Consider the following 18,155-nt stretch of genomic DNA (forward strand, 5'->3'; position numbering starts at 1 on the left):
GGTTGAAGGGATTATGTGTCCAACTTCACTGTGCTGTTGCTGGCCAAGGAAGGAGATCTTATTATTGAAAAGTTTTATAAAAGTTACAATATAAACCCCAAAACCAACCCCCCCTAAACCCCTTCCCCACTTCCCAGAGCTGAATACAGGGTTACAAATATAATAATCATAATCTAACTAACATTAACCAACTAGGAAGGAGATCTTGATGGACAATTCTCTTGGTAGCCGTAAAATATTTTGTGCTGCATCTGTACGCTACATATCAATTTCTTTCCATGCAGGATCCATGATTTGGCTAGATACTTCGAACATCACCTACAGCAAGTGGTCCCAAGATCCGCCCTCGGTCTTTGCATCGTCCTGTGGCTATATCCTGAAGAATGCTAACTACCAGTGGGGAGTAACTGAGAACTGCAGCCAGGAGTTCGACTTTATTTGTGAATTTGGTAAGAAACTAAACCCACACCCATGCCCTTAAAATACATAGATATAACCGCCTAGACCAGTGTTTCTCAACTCTGGTCAACATAAAGATGGGTGGACTTCAACTCCCAGAATTCCCCCAGCTTAGCTGGCTGGGGAATTCTGAGAGCTGAAGTCCACCGGCATGGTTGAGAAAACTGCCAAGTTAACAAGATTGAGAAACGCTGACCTGGATTATATTGGCCTACTTTTGATTTCTAAGTTTTAGGTTTTATTTCTTTTGATTTCTAAGTTTTAGAAAAGGGAGCAAAAAGGCAAGTGAGAAGCTGCTGATTTTTGCCTACGTCAATGGCCAATGCCAGCCTGAGAACATTCAATCACAGACCCCCTCCCCATGTTACTCCATTTTAATGTATAATGGTACTCATATCAAGCTTCTAACACCCCTCATTAGGCAACAGGGTGGATGTTAGGTAAAACTCCGGGCAGACAAAGATTCCAAAACCATGCAAATCTGTCACTAGATTTGCATTTGCAACCTACAGAACCTGCATTTTGCCAATGGCACATTCATTTGCAACTGAATACTAGTTATATTGTGTAGGTTATTAGAGGGTCGTATTGTTCGTATTTCGTTTTACAGCAGCGGTCCCCAGTTTCGTACAAGACAATTTTTCCATGTGTCGGGGTGGAGTGGAGGAATGGTGTCAGTTTTGCTCACTTGCCCACCGCTCACCTCCAGCTAGCAGGCCACGGACAAGTACCAGTCTGTGGCCCGGGGGTTGGGGACCCCCTGTTTTATAGTGCTTCATTTTATTGTTTCTATTTTGGTTTCCTTGATGGACCTCTGGTTTGTAATAAAGTTAATCATTCATTCAACACTGCAACAGCTTCAGCCTTTCACATGTGGCCTCCTTTACCAACATCCACGCTTGTTAAGGCTATGCTGGGTTGCTGGGAATGGGGGTTCACAACATTTTTGGCCTTGATCTTTTATTAGCCACGAGCTGTGGGAATCTGTGCCACCAAACAGCACAAAACTGATGCAGACTTGGTGTCTTCTAGCTCCTCAGTGGCCCCATCTATCGCTCCCTATTGGAGCAGTTAAGGAAAGCTTTCCCAGATTATCTCACCAGATGTTCTGGAATTCAGCTCCCATAATTCCCAGGTAATTTGTCTTTGGCTGTCTTTGAAAATTCACCTCTTCAAGTCCAACCTGTCTGGAGAGCACCTCGTTAGAGAAGCTGAATGAAGAAGACAAAAGACGCTTTGAAGGAAGCTTTCATTGTTCCTTACTGTCCAGAATCAGGCCACAGCATTGCTTGCGACAACTCCAATGCCACCGTGCAGTGTGGATCAGGAGAAGTCATCCAGATCGGAGAGAGTTTCTATGGGCGGAAAACTCCTCACTACTGTGTCCTTGAGACGCCCTTGCAGTTTGATGACGAAGAAGAGTGCAGTTGGATTAGTGTGAAAGACGAAGTTGCAGGTAAGCCTCAAAAACCATATTGCAAATATTGCAAAGTCCATCCTACGTGGCCCTCCTACTTTGAGAGCCTCAAAAGGCAATAGTACAGACTACCTTGAGTCAAGTTTGACTTACGGTGACCACGTGAACATGTCCGTGTAGTTTTGTTGACAGCAATAGGGAAATTCCTTCATCTTCAGCCTGGATGTTTTTTGCAGCTGCCTGGTTTAGCCTACAGCCCAAGCGTTTCCTAATGGCCTCTCGCCATATCCAGATGCTAACAAATCCAATTCTGCTTAGCTTCCTGGATAGAGCCTCAAGGGGCAATCCAGACAGAAATCACAACCAGATGGGCTACTTCTACTTTGTTATAAAGCTATATGGACAGAATTTTGCAAGTCTGAAAGCACAATTCTGTCCCGTTCCCACCCCCACCCCCACATTTCCTTTACAGCCCAAGAAACTAGAGAGGGTCCCTTCTAAGTCTCTTGCCTTGCCCACTATTCAGCTGCAGATTATACTATCTCCCATCTGACTTTTCCCTTGATAGTGGCTGTTGGGCCAGTCTCCCATGGCCTTTCACACTTACCAATAGAGCTATCTATCTATCTATCTATCTATCTATCTATCTATCTATCTATCTATCTATCTATCTATCTATCTATCTATCTATCTATCTATCTATCTATCTATCTATCTATCTATCTATCTATCTATCTATCTATCTATCTATCTACCTACCTACCTACCTACCTACCTATCCATCCAATCATTTACCTATTCATCCATCTATCTACAAAAATGAGGAACTGAAATCAACTGAAACCATAACTCAAGCGGTCATTTTAATCTCGCAGGGCAATGTCACGGGCTCCAAGCATGCCAAGTTGCAGCGGATGGAACCTTTTTCGGAGAGCCTTGCCCAGGTTTGGGAAGCTACCTCTCTGTCCAATACCACTGCATGGAAGGTAAGCAGTCACCGTTTCTACACACAGTCCAGGGAGGCCAAGATTGCTTAGTGACATCTGTGTAGAAACCCTGTTTTAAAATTGCCAACCAGCAGTCTGTTTTTTTTCCCAAGCAATAACAATGTGGTGTCTTGAAATTCAGAGATTTGTCAGCTTGCTGCCAGCCTATAATAGTTTGCAGAATCATTTAAATTCTTGCAAATACTGCATTCCTAGCTGGGGATTGTTTTTAATGGTGAAGAAGTTGGATTTTATTTTATTTTTCAAAATCACCTTAATTAGACTCCGGAGCTACAACCAAACCAATCACTTTACCATAATCTCTGCAGCCCTTGTGGCAAAATGGGTGACAAACACATTTAATAAAACAAACAAATAAACCAATCTAGTTCTTCTCTGACCTTGATTCTGAGCTGGAAATAATTCCAGGTAGTTAGCTGAAAATGTTAATTGTGCATTTTGCAGTGTAGGATTTATATTTTATTTCTGCCTGATCTGTGATCATAAGTAAACAAACACTGAGTTAGATGAGAACATCTTTATAGAATACTCATATTATTGGAATCTGTACCCAAAAACTTTAGAATTACAATACATCCGTATTAAAATTAATCATTTTGCTGATATAATTTTCTATTTAAGATTATATTATAGTTTTCCTGTTTGGCTCCCCAGCTTGGTCTTAACACCGAGGACTCTTCTGTAAAGATGCTGGAGCTTCAGTACGAGAATTGTATTGTGTTGATGATGTTAGCTTTTGTTTCCCAGGTTCCATACTCATGATTGAAATGGTTGTCATTTTTATAGAGGATACTTGATCTGTTTGTGAAATAAAGATTTGAGAAGGCTCTGAGTTGTCCTTGGATGAAAAAAGGGGATTGAATTCTCTCTACTCTTTTACAGGCTTGAGCTTGGCGGTGAAAGAGACCATGTTTGTGTTGGAAAATGTCACCATCTCCTTGAAATGGCTGCTGTCACCATACTCTGGAAACCTCTCCTGCATAATTAGCACTGGAGATGGCAACACGGTGGACCCCTACTACCCGTCAAGGTCAGAGGAAGCTTGGGGAGAAAAGGAGGAAGAGACTTTCAAGGGACTGTAGTTGCATCTAAGAGTCAGTGAGATTAAAGATCAGGTTTTGCCAAACTGTCAATCTTTGGATGTGTTTAGACAACCATCCCCATCTTCCCCACCAATGCACCACCATGAGCCATGTAGAAAAGGACAGAGCTTTGATTACATGGTCGCAGCCACTGTCTTAACCTTTTTGACCCCTACCTCATCCCTAAATGTAATGTCCCCTAAGAAGGGATGCTTGGCCAAGTTGGACCTAGAACCAACATCTTCCCGTTTTCAATGCCTTGCTGTAGATCTGATGATCTTGGGATGGAATTGTAGTAGGGAGGTGGCTTCAGAAGAGGGATGGGTGAATTCCAGAGGACCAAGAGGCAATCCAGTCTGGATGTTACGTGTGAGAGAAAGAAAATAAAGACAGCCTGTCTCTAATAGTTCCCAGATTTATATTGTAGATGCAAATAGGAGAGTCCTCAGTCTGCCAAGATTTTGTTTACGGGTGTGAATCAATAAAGATCTCAAGTCGGAAGCACTACCAAGTGTTATTCTCGGTTTTGGACTTGACAGATCTGTTGATAATTTGCCCTAGTTTGTGTTTACAGCTTGCATAGCAATGTGACCCACTGCTATACAGTGCCAGGAGAATTCACCGTTTTTGTGGAATGCACGACCAGTGAGTGGCACGTGACTGCTCAAAAACTCATCACTGTTCGAGATAAAATGGATAAGGTCACGGTGACCGGGTGCTTCAGCAAATATGAAGTGGGGAACAGCTCTTATTGCAGGACCCTTTATGAGGAAACCTTATGGATTCAAGTAGAACTTGATGGAGGTTAGTGTACTTTCTCTCTTCCGGTAGCCGTTCAAACAATATACCTTCCCTGCGCATAAAGTGGACCTTTGCTAATCTGAACTATTCCTTAAAGCATCCAGATCTTTTCTATAAACAAAGCCATCCTGAAAGAAAAGTGTATAATTCTGAAATCAGGGCCAACTCTACCAATAGGGAAAATTGGACAGATTGTCTCCAGCAACACATTCTTAAAGCAGGAGAATAAATTGCTAACTAAGCTTGTTCATAGACCGGAAGGAGGAATAGCCATTTTGGAGTTTTGGCCACTGGCAACAACCTTTCTTATTAAGATTTTTTTTTAAAAGCTCTCATGACAAATATAAAAGGTGTGTGTATATGTGTATGTATCAGCTTTCTGCAGGAAGGTAGGCAAATAGGTAATTAAAAAGGAAAAAATAAAAGAGAGAAAAGGCTTACATAATGATGACTAGAATGCTTACTTAGCTTTCATTAGCAAGGTGGTTGGTGGGTGCCAGAAACACAGAAAAGATGTGGCTGCCTTAAAGAGTTACAAGCAGGGGCTACATTTGCATCCTGCACATTTCAAAGTGCCTTTTGGAATCAGAACTTAATGGCTACTTGATTGATTGTGTGCCGTCAAATCGTTTTCAATTCTTAGCAACTGCATAGATCAATTTTAACTATGATGATCTGTCCCTAACTTGATCTTTCAGGTCTTCCAATTGTGCACTCATTGTCACTGGAATTGAATCTGTCTACCTTGAGACCCTATTGTCAGGTTTACAACTGAAACATACAGCATAACAAAAGGGGAAAAGGGGGATGGGAGGGGGGAAATAAACCGTACATTCATTGAAAAAGGTTGCATTCTCTAAGGGATGTTAGAATCACTATCTTATGTAGCAAAGCTGTTTTTCTAAAACAGTGGCCTCTAGGTATGTTGCAATTCTCTTTATCTTCAGCCAGCACGGCTACTGCCTGTCCTTCATCCAAGTGCATTTGTTTATTTAGTGTATGTTGCATAGTATTTGTCTATGTGTATAACAAATCCTGGATAAATAGGCTCAATAAACAAATACATTTGTAATAATGAAGGCATATAGACTTTGTTATAACTGATACCACTTTTAAGCCATTCTGGAATTTTTGTTTTGCAGGGACTGGAGTAACCTACACTATATTGAGTGATAACAAGACTGTGTTGGAGACCAGCACAAAAATAGGAACTGCCCCTCATAATCTAACCTTGGACGGGGTGCCTCAACGGCTGATGGGCCCTGGAGTACATTCCCTTGAAATAGTTGCCACCAGCAACACCACAGATTCAGAGGTCAAAGAAGCCCTGAATGTTCATTTAGTGGAGCCGATTTCTGGTCTCCAAGCTATGTTAACCTCCGACTCCTTGGAATTAGGAGAAGACCTGGAAATCAAAGTCTCTGTACGTCGTGGTGCCCCTGAAAAAGTGAGATTTGAAGTGACCGGGATGAATGAAACATTTTCCCACCTGAAGGATTTCGTTGAAGGAAAGTCTGAAATTTATACAATCCCAATGAATTCTGAAGGTATGGCAATGCCAAGATTCTAATTATATCTAGCTGGTTTATATGCTATCTTTCACCCAAATCTTTCTCCAAGGCACCAAACACACTTCTCCCAGTTTTTCTCTCTGAAAGTTGGGTCTAGCACAGTCAGTGAGGGGATTTCACAAATGAAGGCCAACTATTGTGATTCCGTGCCAGCCTGTGATCCCGGTAGTTGAGTATGGGGAAATCAGAGGAGGAGGAGGGGCCTGGAGAGCCATCAGAGTGGGAGAGAGGCTCTGATGAACTGCAGGACTTACAAACTAATGAAGAGGCTGGTCCTTCCACTCGTGACCAAGCTAAGAGCCAGCTGTGCTGGGAAGCTGAGTCAGACTCGGAGGAAGCAAAGTAGGACAGAGGGAAGCAATGGGGCGACTCCAGGGGAAGAGGAGAAAGCAGTGAGAAGCCACCCCTTGGGGCTGCGTAACAAAAAGGGAATGTGTGGGCAGGGCAAAAGGCAAGTGGACTTTGTTTTTCCTTGAAGACGTTTCACTTCTGATATTTCCAGTGAAATATCTTCAAGGAAAACCAAAGTAAGTCCAGTTGCCTTTTGAACAAGCACTTGTGAGACCTCAGATGGAACTGTAAAGAAGAAGCAGAAAATATCAGAAATGCAGTAAGGACAGGAGAAAAAGGGTAGCTTGCTGAGAGTGGAGAGTAAAGATTGCCCAAAACATGCAATCTGCTTGGTTGCCAAGTTCATTCATCTGAGTTCTTCCAAGCCATACCATAATCTCAAGCTTTTTCAGTCAGATTAAACTTTTCATTCATCAGACTGAACTTCCCTTGACATGATCTCTGCCATTCATCCTCTCTAGATCTCTGAAACACTAAGACCTTCTACTCAGTCAAGATCACCGTTAAACATTCAAGATTCGTTTTTAATTGTGAATCTGTTTCATTGTGTTTTTTTTGTTTTTTGTTTTGGTATGTGCTCTTCTCAGGTACTTTTCTGGTCAAAGTGTTTGTGATGAACGCCTTCTCAAACATGAGTGTTGATGTTGGAAGTGTCACAGTGTCTAACAGTTCTCATAAAAAAGGTAACCATGGGACCTTGATTGTGTGATGCGGGAACTGGATAGGATAAAACTCACGAATAAAGGCAAACATTATCCTGCAACATGTCCCAGGATAATGTTGCAGGATCAAATCTGGGTCGGTCACTAGGACCAGAGGCTTGGGCTTCCATGTTTTTGGTGCTGGAGCCCATCCTCAGGAAACTTCTCTCTACTAGAATGTTACACATTACAACAGAGGTCCCCAACCTTTTGGGCACCAGGGACCGGTTCCGTGGAGAGAGGTTTTTCTGCGGACCAGAGGTGGTGTGGTTTTGTGTGCTGTCTGCATCCCACGGATGGGGCTTTGCTTGTTTGTGCGGACCGGTTGCTGGCATGTCACGGCCCGGTACTGGTCCATGGACCGGGGGTTGGGGACTCCTACATTACAGATTCCGGTAGAGAAATGTCAGAAGGCTAAACCTCTGGTCTCAGTGACCCACCCAGATGGGATCCTAGGATAAACTGTTTAACAAAGCAATGCCAACTTTCAGGATCAACTTGAGTGGGTAGATTGCATTTATACTGTATATACTGTTCTGTGCTCCCAAGACTAGTGACAAAAAATGTACAGGGCAGAAGAAGTCCAGATTTAGCAACTGCAAAACTTTCTAATTGAAATCTCTCTTCCTTTTTAACTTATCCAAAGCCAGTCTTTTTAGAAACCATTTTTAGTCATCTTTCATATTTAAAAAAAGTCTGAGTTGACCAGAGGAGAAACTTCCATGCTTTACAGAGAGAAATTCAAGCCTATCTGGACTAGTGACATTTAAATCTTCTACTGTTTTCTTGGCACTAAACAGATCCTCTGATGAATGAAGAACAATCCAGCACAAATGGGAAAAGAAGACCTGTGAGTATTGGAAAAATGTGGGAGAAAACAAAGTGCATAAAATAGTGCATAGAGGGAATAGACAGCTGAGAGATTTGTCTTAGCAATGTTTCACTGATGCAGGGATATATTTGTGCCTAATCCTTCACATTTCCATTGCTTCAGGATGACAAGGGGAAAAATAGGATATACATTTCACCCAGCCGCCATGCTGGTGTCTTTGCGACACTTATCTTGGGTTGGCCTGAGACACACAGCAACAATTCACTCTACACTTGGTCTTGTGGTAAGTGTATGTGTCTCAGTGGGCTTCCTTGCCTCATTTCTCAGGCAAGATTCCGTTAAGGTAGCTTCACAAAAAAATAGAATTAGCTCGGCTGATTGTGTTTCCTGCTGATCTACCTGTGAAGACAGACATCAGTCTTGCCAGTTTGAATGTACAAATTTCACACCATCTCTTTTACAAGCCTGAGAACTCAGGGAGAGCCTTTCTGACCCTCTTCCTCCGCCCATTATGCAGCTGTAGGCTACAGCCTCTCTTATCTAACCATTACCCTGAATCTCTTCCCTCCTTCCTCACCCAGATCCGAGTTGCGCAGTCTCTTAATCCCGGTCTCCTTCTGAAACAGCTTTGTGTTGTCAAAAGCCTCCCCCTCTGCTTCTACAGGTGCACATTCCATCGCAATTGCGTTGGGCAAATTCTATCTTTTGCAAACACAGAATAAATGAAGGCAAATAAAGGTGCCCAAGATAATGTTTCAGGATCCAATCTGGTCCCAGTGAGCGACTCAGATTGAATTCTGCAACAGAACAAATGACTTCAACTCTGAGACAATGAAGGACCATCACATTTATCCTGGTTCTGAGGTAGATGAGGATGTGCAAATAATTGGGATGAAAAACTGCCTTTGCAGGGTTCTGCTGGCCTCAGTGGGACGAATGTGTGCAGCAACAATCTATCGACACTGTACAAAGAGAGATCCGGATACCCCCCAACTGCCTGCCTCCTCCCAGCTCTGCAGTGACAGTGAAAGTTGCGGTGAAAACCCCAGAGAAAGAGGAGAAGCAGGATGAACAGTGTTTGTACATCACAGCAAAACAAGATTTGAGCCTGAGGATCAGGTGTGGCAACCTTGCATGATTGTTCTTTAACATGGATGGGGAGAAACCTCTTTAGAAAGCTAAGCCATGCGATTATATAAGAATGGGACACCTTTCTAGCCCCCCCCCCCAATTAATGTTGTGCATGCAGGCCCTGATATTCATGGATTATAGTGCCTCCATCTGGCTTCATAAATCTCACTAATGCACAGTATTTGTTCATTGTTCTGCTGGACAAGACCTACATTAAATGTTGCATTGAAACACACAATCTGGTATTGAGCAAACTTTATTGTCCCATTATTTTATTTTATTTATTTTATTTATTGTATCATTGTATTATTATTATTATTATTTTATTTTAATTTTATTTTTTTCATTCATTCAATCAATCAATCAATGAATCAATCAATTTCTATAGCCTCCCAACTCAAGCAGGTGACACTGGATGGCTTGCAACAAATCACGGCTATGAAAAATTATAGATGGGCAAGGTGTCTAAATTAATGCTTGAACTGAGTATGATTTGTGATCGTCAAAATAAACACTGCAGCCCAAATTGGCACAGTGAGTTGAAATGCTTTTGTATTAAGGATGGTGTGAACTTCTCTCTAAAATGACAATATTTATTTATTTAATAAATTTAAATACCACCCATCTCAGGATCAGGTGACTCACCATATTCTCTACTGCTGTGCCTCCAATCAGACTATTAACCCACCAGCTCCGATTTTTTTTTCTTTTATGCTCAAAAACCAAACCATGTTTAGGTTGTGAACTATTCAAAGTTAGTTATACTGAAAAAATGAGTTTGTATGTTGCTAAGAGACAACAGCTATACACTACCTCTTGAAAACACTGCTCATCCTGAGGTTATCCTTGTGCCATTTTGGTAGGAACGGTTAATTTTTATTTTACTAAACGCTTCTTTTTATTTTACTAAATGCCATTTTCTTTGGTTCCTCCTAGCTGTGAGAGGAATTGCAATCCTGCGAATATCAGTGAAGATGTTATACTTAAAGTCTCAATGAGGGAAGGCATAAAGCCTGTATTTTACAAGTGGTATTTAGATCACACCTTCAAAAGAAAGGTAAGACTACGACCACCTCAGAAATTCAATATATTCTTACACACTCTGAAAAAGAATAGTTTGTAGAGAATAATGTTCCCTCTGAGAACAAGCAACATTCAAGAGATATGGATGTATCGGATGATCAAAGTAGGGTTATACAGAACTATACTATGTCACTTTTCAGGGAGCAGATTCCAGATCTCCACTTCTAGCAAATTCATAATGGTGTGCCTATGAGTAGGAAGATAGAACTAACTTATGTTCTACTTAGAACTAAGGAGAAATTTTCTGAGAGTGAGAACAATTAACCAGTGGAATAATTTGCCTACAGAAATTGTAGAAGCTCCATCACTGGAGGTTTTCAAGAAGAGACTGGACAACCATTTGTCTGAAATGGTATAAGGTTTCCTGCTTGAGCAGGGGGTTGGACTAGAAGACCTCCAAGGTCCCTTCCAACACTGTTATTCCATTACTCTGTTATAGTTTTCATCCTTTCTACAAAACTATCAATCTAGTTTTGCAAAATGTTCAGAATCGGGCGGGCTCTTAGCTCCCCCCCTCCCACTTCTCTCAACAGAAATGAGACTTGTGTTCACGGATTTGTGGAATGTTTTTTGAAAACAGCTGCTTCCTGGAATGACATGGATGCATGCAATTTTCTTTTCTTTTTTTTTTAACTCTGTGTTTTTCTTTCTCTTGAGGCTTCATTTTTGTTGGAGTGACCTTGGGGTTCTAATGAAACAAAAAGGCCCCCTCTTTTAGAAACCCAAAGCTATAATTCCCAACCATGCTTGCTATTAAAATATATCCCACGTAAAATACAAAGACTTACTAGAAAGGCACATGAGCCAAACAAGTGCTGATTATGATCTTTCTATAAGGATATTTAAGAAGGAAGAGTTTAATCTCACCATTTGAGGATGAGATGAAGCAAATATTCCTACCTAGTGGACAGAGCACGTTTGGAAGAGATGAGGGCTACAAAAAAAAGAGGACATTTTATAATTCCTGTTTTTCTTCGACTTTCATCAGCCTAATGCGCTTCCTCCAGGATGCAACTTAAATGGTTTCCCACAGAGCTGGCTCACTTTTCTTCAGAACGATACTGAAATTCTTCTCCTGAACAGCTCCTTCTTACAGTCACAAGGCGAAGCCTTTCAGATCAAAGCAACAGGTATTGGCCATTCAGCTTTGGATATTTTTGTTTGAAGTAATTTATTGCCTGATTTAGTGGTTGTTTAAACCGGCAGCTTTTAGTGTTAGGCTGCTAATTGTTATGCCAGTGGTGGGATTCAAATAGGTGAACAACCGGTTCTCTGTGTGGATGCCACTTCCGGAAGTCCGTTCTGGGCCTGGCCAATAAAAAAATTAGCTACCGGTTCTGCCAAAGTGGTGGGGACTGGCTGAATCCCACCACTGTGTTATACCAGTATGCTGTCAACGCCTTGTTTTGGACTTATAAACTCTCCAAGTGTTTACAGGCACTCCTTGACTTACAACCAATTCAGCTGAAATAAGTCATAACATACTAAATCAATAAAATTTCTATACCAGTGATGGCGAACCTTTTAGAAACCGAGTGCCCAAACTGCAACCCAAAACCCAGTTATGCATCGCCTGGGTGCCGGGTGTGTGTGGCCCATTGGGTGGGCGTAGCCCATTGGGTGGGCGTGGTTCCTCTGGTAATGGCAGACTGGGTGGGACTAAAAAGTTTAATCAATCAATTCCAACTTTGCAAGATTTTTTTTCCCGTGAGAAGTTGAAATTGACTGATTGATTGAACCTTTTTTTGTTCGTTTTTGTACACGATGGCGGAGGCCTAAAGCGAAAAGGTTTTATAAAACCCAGCTGAAGGCCTAGGACTGGGGCAACGGCGTGCGTGCCCACAGAGAGGGCTCTGAGTGCCGCCTCTGGCACCTGTTCCATAGGTTCACCACCACTGTTCTATACTGTTCTGACTAATAATACGTAAAAAAAAAAGGTTGAGAAAGGAATTGTAGATGGAATAGTAATAGTAATACCTGTTCTTTAGCAAAGACACGTGTATTTGATTTAAAAAGTGCCAGGGTACATTTTAAGGTCTATTCCTCACAATGTAAATCACAGTAAACCAATTCTTGACCTCTTCTTGTTTCCAAAATATCCAGCTCTGAGTGAGAACAAATATGGAGAAGAAACTTACATTGTCAGCTCGGTACCTCCTCCAGTAGCTCCAGAATGTTCCGTATCGCCTCCTCAAGGATCAGTGCTCACCAGCTTCTCCATCTCCTGCCACACTTCCTGCTTATTGGACCAGTGTCCTCCAGTTTATAGCTCTTCATTCACATATTGCTTCTACCTGGAACCAAGTGAGATTCAGTGATTGGGTTGCTACCCTGAAGGTTCTTCTTTAACTAAAGGGCTGTGATGGAATATAGTCTGGATTCCTAGGAGGGATGGACTGCATTCCAGATGAGCAAAAGACAGCAAAGTTTAAATTATTATTATTATTTTATTATTTATTGAATTTATATACCGCCCTATCTCCCTTACAGGACTCAGGGCGGTGAACAGGCGATAATAAAAACCACGATAAATATACGCAAGTTTCTGTTCTAAAATCAAATTAAATAACAGGCCTGCTCTAAAATACCCCATACAAAACCCCCACTAAAACATAATCAAACTACGCCAGGCCGGCCACACGGAATAGATGGGCCTTCAGGGCTCGGCGAAAAAGGCGCAGGTCCGCAACTGTACGTAGGTCGGGGGGGGGCAGGTCATTCCAGAGGGCAGGAGCTGCCACAGAGAAGGCTCTCCCCCTGGGGGTTGCCAGCCGGCATTGACTGGCCGACGGCACCCTAAGGAGGCCCTCTCTGTGGGAGCGGACTGGTCGAAGGGAGGTGTTTGGTAGGAGGCGGTCTTGCAAATACCTAGGTCCATTGCCACGGAGCGCTTTAAAGGTTGTTACTAACACCTTGAAGCGCACCCGGAAGGCCACAGGCAGCCAGTGCAGCTCGCGCAGGAGAGGTGTTACATGGGAGTATCTAGAGGCCCCCAGGATCCCCCGCGCAGCCGCATTCTGAACTAGCTGGAGCCTCCAGGTGCACCTCAAGGTATAATTTACATGAGAGGAAGAGAGTTAAGACAGCTTCTCCCTAATAGTTCTCAGAGTATATATTTAATGGTGCAAGTAGGCTGCTTTAGTTTGGGAAGATTCCAGCCTATAGGTGAAGAACAATAAAGGAAACTGTTTTGAAGAACCTCAACAGGTCTTTCTTGATTTCTGGATTTTGACCAGGACAGCACTGGTCAAGCCCTTCTACAACTTCTGAATTCTTTCTTATTTCATGTCCCCATGTTTCGGGAGTTGACCATTCATGCTTTTGAATGCCACAAGAACCCCACAACCTTCCTAGATATTGTCTATGGAATTCAAACATTTTAAATAGCCTAATATCCCATGAAAACATTTGATCATGCAAAACTTTATCACTCGCTCAGGAAATCTCATGAGATTTCAGAGGAAAAGGCATGAAACGTGAACACCCTTACAAAAGCTTGAACAAATTCTTGCAGATGCTCTTTTCTTGGATGACTCAATGACATGCTTTTCCATTCATTGAGAATAGCCAATACATTATAATGTAAAGGCAATTTAAGGGTAGATAGGTTGGTTTGTTAGCCCTTCCTTAATTAGTTAATGAAACTTTGTCATTTGATGAGTCCAGTTTTCCATCTGAGTCCACGTCCTTCTTTTTTGTTCTTTTCAGAGTCACTCCTTCACTGTGGACAAGATCCAGTCCTGCCCTTGGTCTACCTTCCATTGGGAGAAGAAGACAATGACTTTGTTGTACAGATTAAAATTTCAGTGACCAATAATTACGGCCATATTGTTTATTCAAATGCCACCGTCAGGGTGAGTGATGATCTTGCTTACATTCACAGCTTTTTGCTTTTGTTTCCATAGACTTTATCATCCAGGACGAAGAGAAATAAATGATTCGAACCAACTTTGAAAACATGTGGATTGACAAAATTCCCATCTGTCAGTTACAAAAGCATTACAACATCCTAGTTCTTGTGAAGAACTCAGTGTGTATGAAACCCAACACCAGCTAAATAATTGGCATCTGTGATTTCCTACTGTTGTGTATATAATTATTTATTAAACCTGTCTGCCACCTGAGCTTCAATGACTCTGGGCATTAGGGATGAAGGACAGATAGACAACTCTGCTTTTTTCCCCTAAACCATTTTGTTTTGCCAGGTTCAACCTGAAGATATAAACAGTGGGAACCAAACTTTTCAGGCTATGATTTTGGAAAAATCAAACAGCATCCTAAAAGGAGAGAATAACAGCATGTCCCTCTTTCAGCTGTATAAGTCAGTGTCTTCCGTTCTTAATCAAGAAACGAAAGAAGCCACCTTTAATTCATCTCTGCAGACAAATACACGGAAAGAGGTCAGTTTTTTGACCTTCTCTTTCAAAACCAGTTGCTCCAGTGATTGAATTCAGAACCAAGATTCTAGAAGCAATATCTGTACAGTTCGGTTATGGAAACCAACTTTATGGTCCTAATAGATTATTATCATACTGGGGAGACCATGGAGTAAACTTGAAATATCATATACCCATCCAGCTGTTGTTAAAAAGTAGAAGGAGGCAATGAGATGATTATAAACAAATCGGTTGCTAAACATGATGGAACCTTTAACATATCTAGGCGGCCCATTAGAAACCCGGTGACCACATTCACACAAAAATTCACACCTTTCTTAAAACAATGCACAAAACCCATGACATTGCTAAGCATCGTTTTGTCAAGAAATATATTAAGACAAATGTAAACAGAAAGATAACCCTCATGAACATGTCTACATTGGGAAAACTATGTTCCAAAAGATAATATTCAGAGAAATATACAAGGCTATACATGTGTATCTATTCTAGCCGTTTTAGCGTAGAGGTTAAAAACCAAAGAAACATTACAATCTTATGCAAAAATGGCCCAGAGACAACACTGGGAAAATAAGAGAGAAATCAAATGAGATAAATTTCACTCTTTTAACTAGAATCAACATGAAGAAATATCAGGAAAGAAATCTAGGCAAGGTACTTGGAGAAGTGACCTAATAGTAAAAATTGTTAGAATAGAACTGATGACTTTGTTGGGAAGAGAATTTCCTTGTGGAGGTGTTAAAAAAAAAAGAATTTAAGTAGCCACCAGTTGTTGTAAAATCCTTGCTGTAAGTTGTGCTTCAATTGTTCTGGGATGTTGAGACCCTAAAAAGAGTACAGAGAAGAGCAACAAAGATGATGAGTCTTGAGTCTAAACCAGTGGTTCTCAACCTGTGGGTCGGGACCCCATTTGGGGTCGATCGACCATTTCACGGGGGTCGCCAAGCAAGGCTGTCTGCCATTTTTTTTGTCCGCCATTTTTTTCCCCCTTTTCCGGCGGGTGCCTTACCTCCCTTGGGCTGGGCCAACTGGTGGTCGGCCTGCTCCGTCTCTGCCGCTTGCCAGCTATGCCTCGGCTGGCGCAGGGGGCAGAACCACGCATGCATGGCGCTCCCGGGCAAGGAAAGTCCTCGACTTACGACCGGTTGGGTAGTCCTTGACTTACGACCGGTTTAGTCCTCGGCTTACGACCGGTTTAGTCCTCGACTTACGACCGGTTGGGGTCGCGGCATTAAAAAGGTTGAGAACCACTGGTCTAAACTATACGATGAACAATTGAGGGAAGTAGGTATGTCTAATCTAACAAAGAGAAGGACTAGGGGTGATATGATAGCAGTACTTCCAGTACTTAAGGGGCTGTCACAGAGAATAAGGGGTCCACTTATTCTCCAAAGCATCTGAAGGCAGGACAAGAAGCAATGGGTGGAAGATCATTCAAGAAAGACCCAACCTAGAAATAAGGAGAAATTTCCTGATGGCGAGAACAATTAATCAGTGGAATGTTATTCTACGTCCTTACTCTTATGGTCTCTCCTTGTCTCTCAAGCTTAGAGAGCTAATGCTGACAACCCTTTCAGGAGTCAACGTCACATCGATGCAGACAGCCCTCAAAATGTCAGAAGTCCTCAAAGAAATCACTTACAGGAGCGAAGAGCTCTCGTCTTCTGCCCAGGTGAGCAGGCAGCCCAGAAGGCACTTCCTGAACTCTGGATAAAGCAACCCAGACTGTAACTAGGATGCCAGAAGCTACGTAAATGTGGGTCATTTCAAAAATGATTCCACAGCCTGCAAAAGGGGGAAAAATTAAAAAGAGGGGGACAAAGTAGGAATGGACAGGAACCATTTCATTTTTTCTTTCTTTTAGAATTTAGAGTAAAGCTTTAATCATCAACACAGCAGGATTGGACAATAATAGCCAGGCAGAAATTGCCTGGAAAAAAGAAATGGACGGGTTTTTTCCTGATGTTTACCTCTGGCTCGGAGAGAAGGGTGGTGGGATGCCTAAGGACCCTGTCAGGCACAAGAAATAAGGAGCCAATAAGGAATCTGAACTATTCATGAGGGTCCTTGGTGCCCTCTGAGCTTGGTTGTTTTCTTGAAGAGGTTTCATTACCCAGGCTAGGTAGTATCAGTGCTATGAGGACCCTCATTTCAACTTTGAGCTACAAATATTCCCCTTAACTGGGAACTATTAACAGTCAAAGCAAATTGGCACCAGATGAGAGTCAACAAAACTCAAGGTGGGCTGGACTTAGATCCCTTCTGGGCGCAAAGGGACTTGAGACTGATGACACGCTTGTCCCCTCCCTCAGGCTCAGCCTATGCACCTCTTCTTCTCTCTAGGTGGAAGCTAGTCATACTCTGAAGAGTGTTAGTGAATCCTTACTAGTGGTGGACACAGAGGATGGAGAAGATGATCTAAAGCGCAAGGAGGCTGCCAGCTACCTTTTCAGCGCCGTAAGCAATGTCCTAGAAGCTACTGTGCAGAATGAAACAGAAGAAGCCTCTGCCCTTGAGATGGCACAGGTGAGGGGTGTGTTGCCTTGCATTTACGTGCCTCTGCAAATCTTGTTGGTACTCTTGTTCACCAGTTAGGAGGACACTCACTTCGACCAACTTCAAGCAGCCATTAGAGTAATTATCCCTGTCCTGGCAGAAATTCAAACCTCTGCTTCTGCACTATGTTCAGAAATTTAGTTTTTCCTCTTCTTTCAGGCTGGCTATTATGGCAACACACAATCAGGGCCACCACTTGTGAGAAAAAGACCGGCTAAAATGCCGAGATTGCGCTTCCGGAACTCACAGGGACCTCTCAAGGCAAAACAGAAGAAATTTAGCTAGCTAGTTATTAGATTCTTTTTTATCCCACCTTTATTGGTAGTTTAAACATAACTCAAAGCGGTGACATTCCCCAGTACAAAAGTCTATAAATCCTCACTCTCCTGGCGACCACAATCAAGTCAACCACTGGATGGGCTTCATATCATCCTGGGATCCCCAGGCCCAGTGGCAGAATCATGTCTTCAGACCTTGAGAAAGAATGTCAAAGTGGGGGGCAATCTTATTTTTACAGGGATGATGTTCCATAGGGAGGAAGCCTTCGTCCATTAGATGCACGTCCTTAAAAGAAGGGGCCCCTGATATTTCCTGCCTCCCCATTCTGGTGGATCGGGTAGATATGATTGGGAAAAGACGCTCCTTCAAATAACCTGGTCCCAAGTCATGAAGGGCATGTTGTGGATACTCTCATAAAATGGATGCTGTCTGAGGACTTGTCTTTTCACCAACAGTTATCATTAGCAGGTTGCATGTACTTTCTAAGA

General features: G+C 42.3%; 1 protein-coding gene across 1 annotated transcript in view; it reads left to right on the forward strand.

Annotated features, from left to right (window-relative positions):
- The first annotated feature begins 289 nt into the window (after positions 1-289).
- The window catches only part of PKD1L2 (polycystin 1 like 2), a 46,522-nt gene continuing 28,656 nt past the window's right edge, over positions 290-18,155 (forward strand). The window contains exons 1-17 of the mRNA XM_029285183.1: positions 290-449; positions 1,730-1,915; positions 2,752-2,862; positions 3,766-3,913; positions 4,540-4,769; positions 5,909-6,313; positions 7,276-7,371; positions 8,190-8,239; positions 8,384-8,504; positions 9,133-9,340; positions 10,289-10,409; positions 11,424-11,565; positions 12,539-12,739; positions 14,144-14,289; positions 14,641-14,835; positions 16,379-16,504; positions 17,176-17,358. Coding sequence (XP_029141016.1) covers positions 290-449; positions 1,730-1,915; positions 2,752-2,862; positions 3,766-3,913; positions 4,540-4,769; positions 5,909-6,313; positions 7,276-7,371; positions 8,190-8,239; positions 8,384-8,504; positions 9,133-9,340; positions 10,289-10,409; positions 11,424-11,565; positions 12,539-12,739; positions 14,144-14,289; positions 14,641-14,835; positions 16,379-16,504; positions 17,176-17,358 — 2,829 coding nt within the window. The remainder of the gene's footprint in view (positions 450-1,729; positions 1,916-2,751; positions 2,863-3,765; positions 3,914-4,539; positions 4,770-5,908; positions 6,314-7,275; positions 7,372-8,189; positions 8,240-8,383; positions 8,505-9,132; positions 9,341-10,288; positions 10,410-11,423; positions 11,566-12,538; positions 12,740-14,143; positions 14,290-14,640; positions 14,836-16,378; positions 16,505-17,175; positions 17,359-18,155) is intronic.

This window comes from Protobothrops mucrosquamatus, unplaced genomic scaffold (genome assembly GCF_001527695.2).
Source record: "Protobothrops mucrosquamatus isolate PMUCROS unplaced genomic scaffold, P.Mucros_1.0 scaffold1386, whole genome shotgun sequence".
NCBI lineage: Eukaryota > Metazoa > Chordata > Lepidosauria > Squamata > Viperidae > Protobothrops > Protobothrops mucrosquamatus.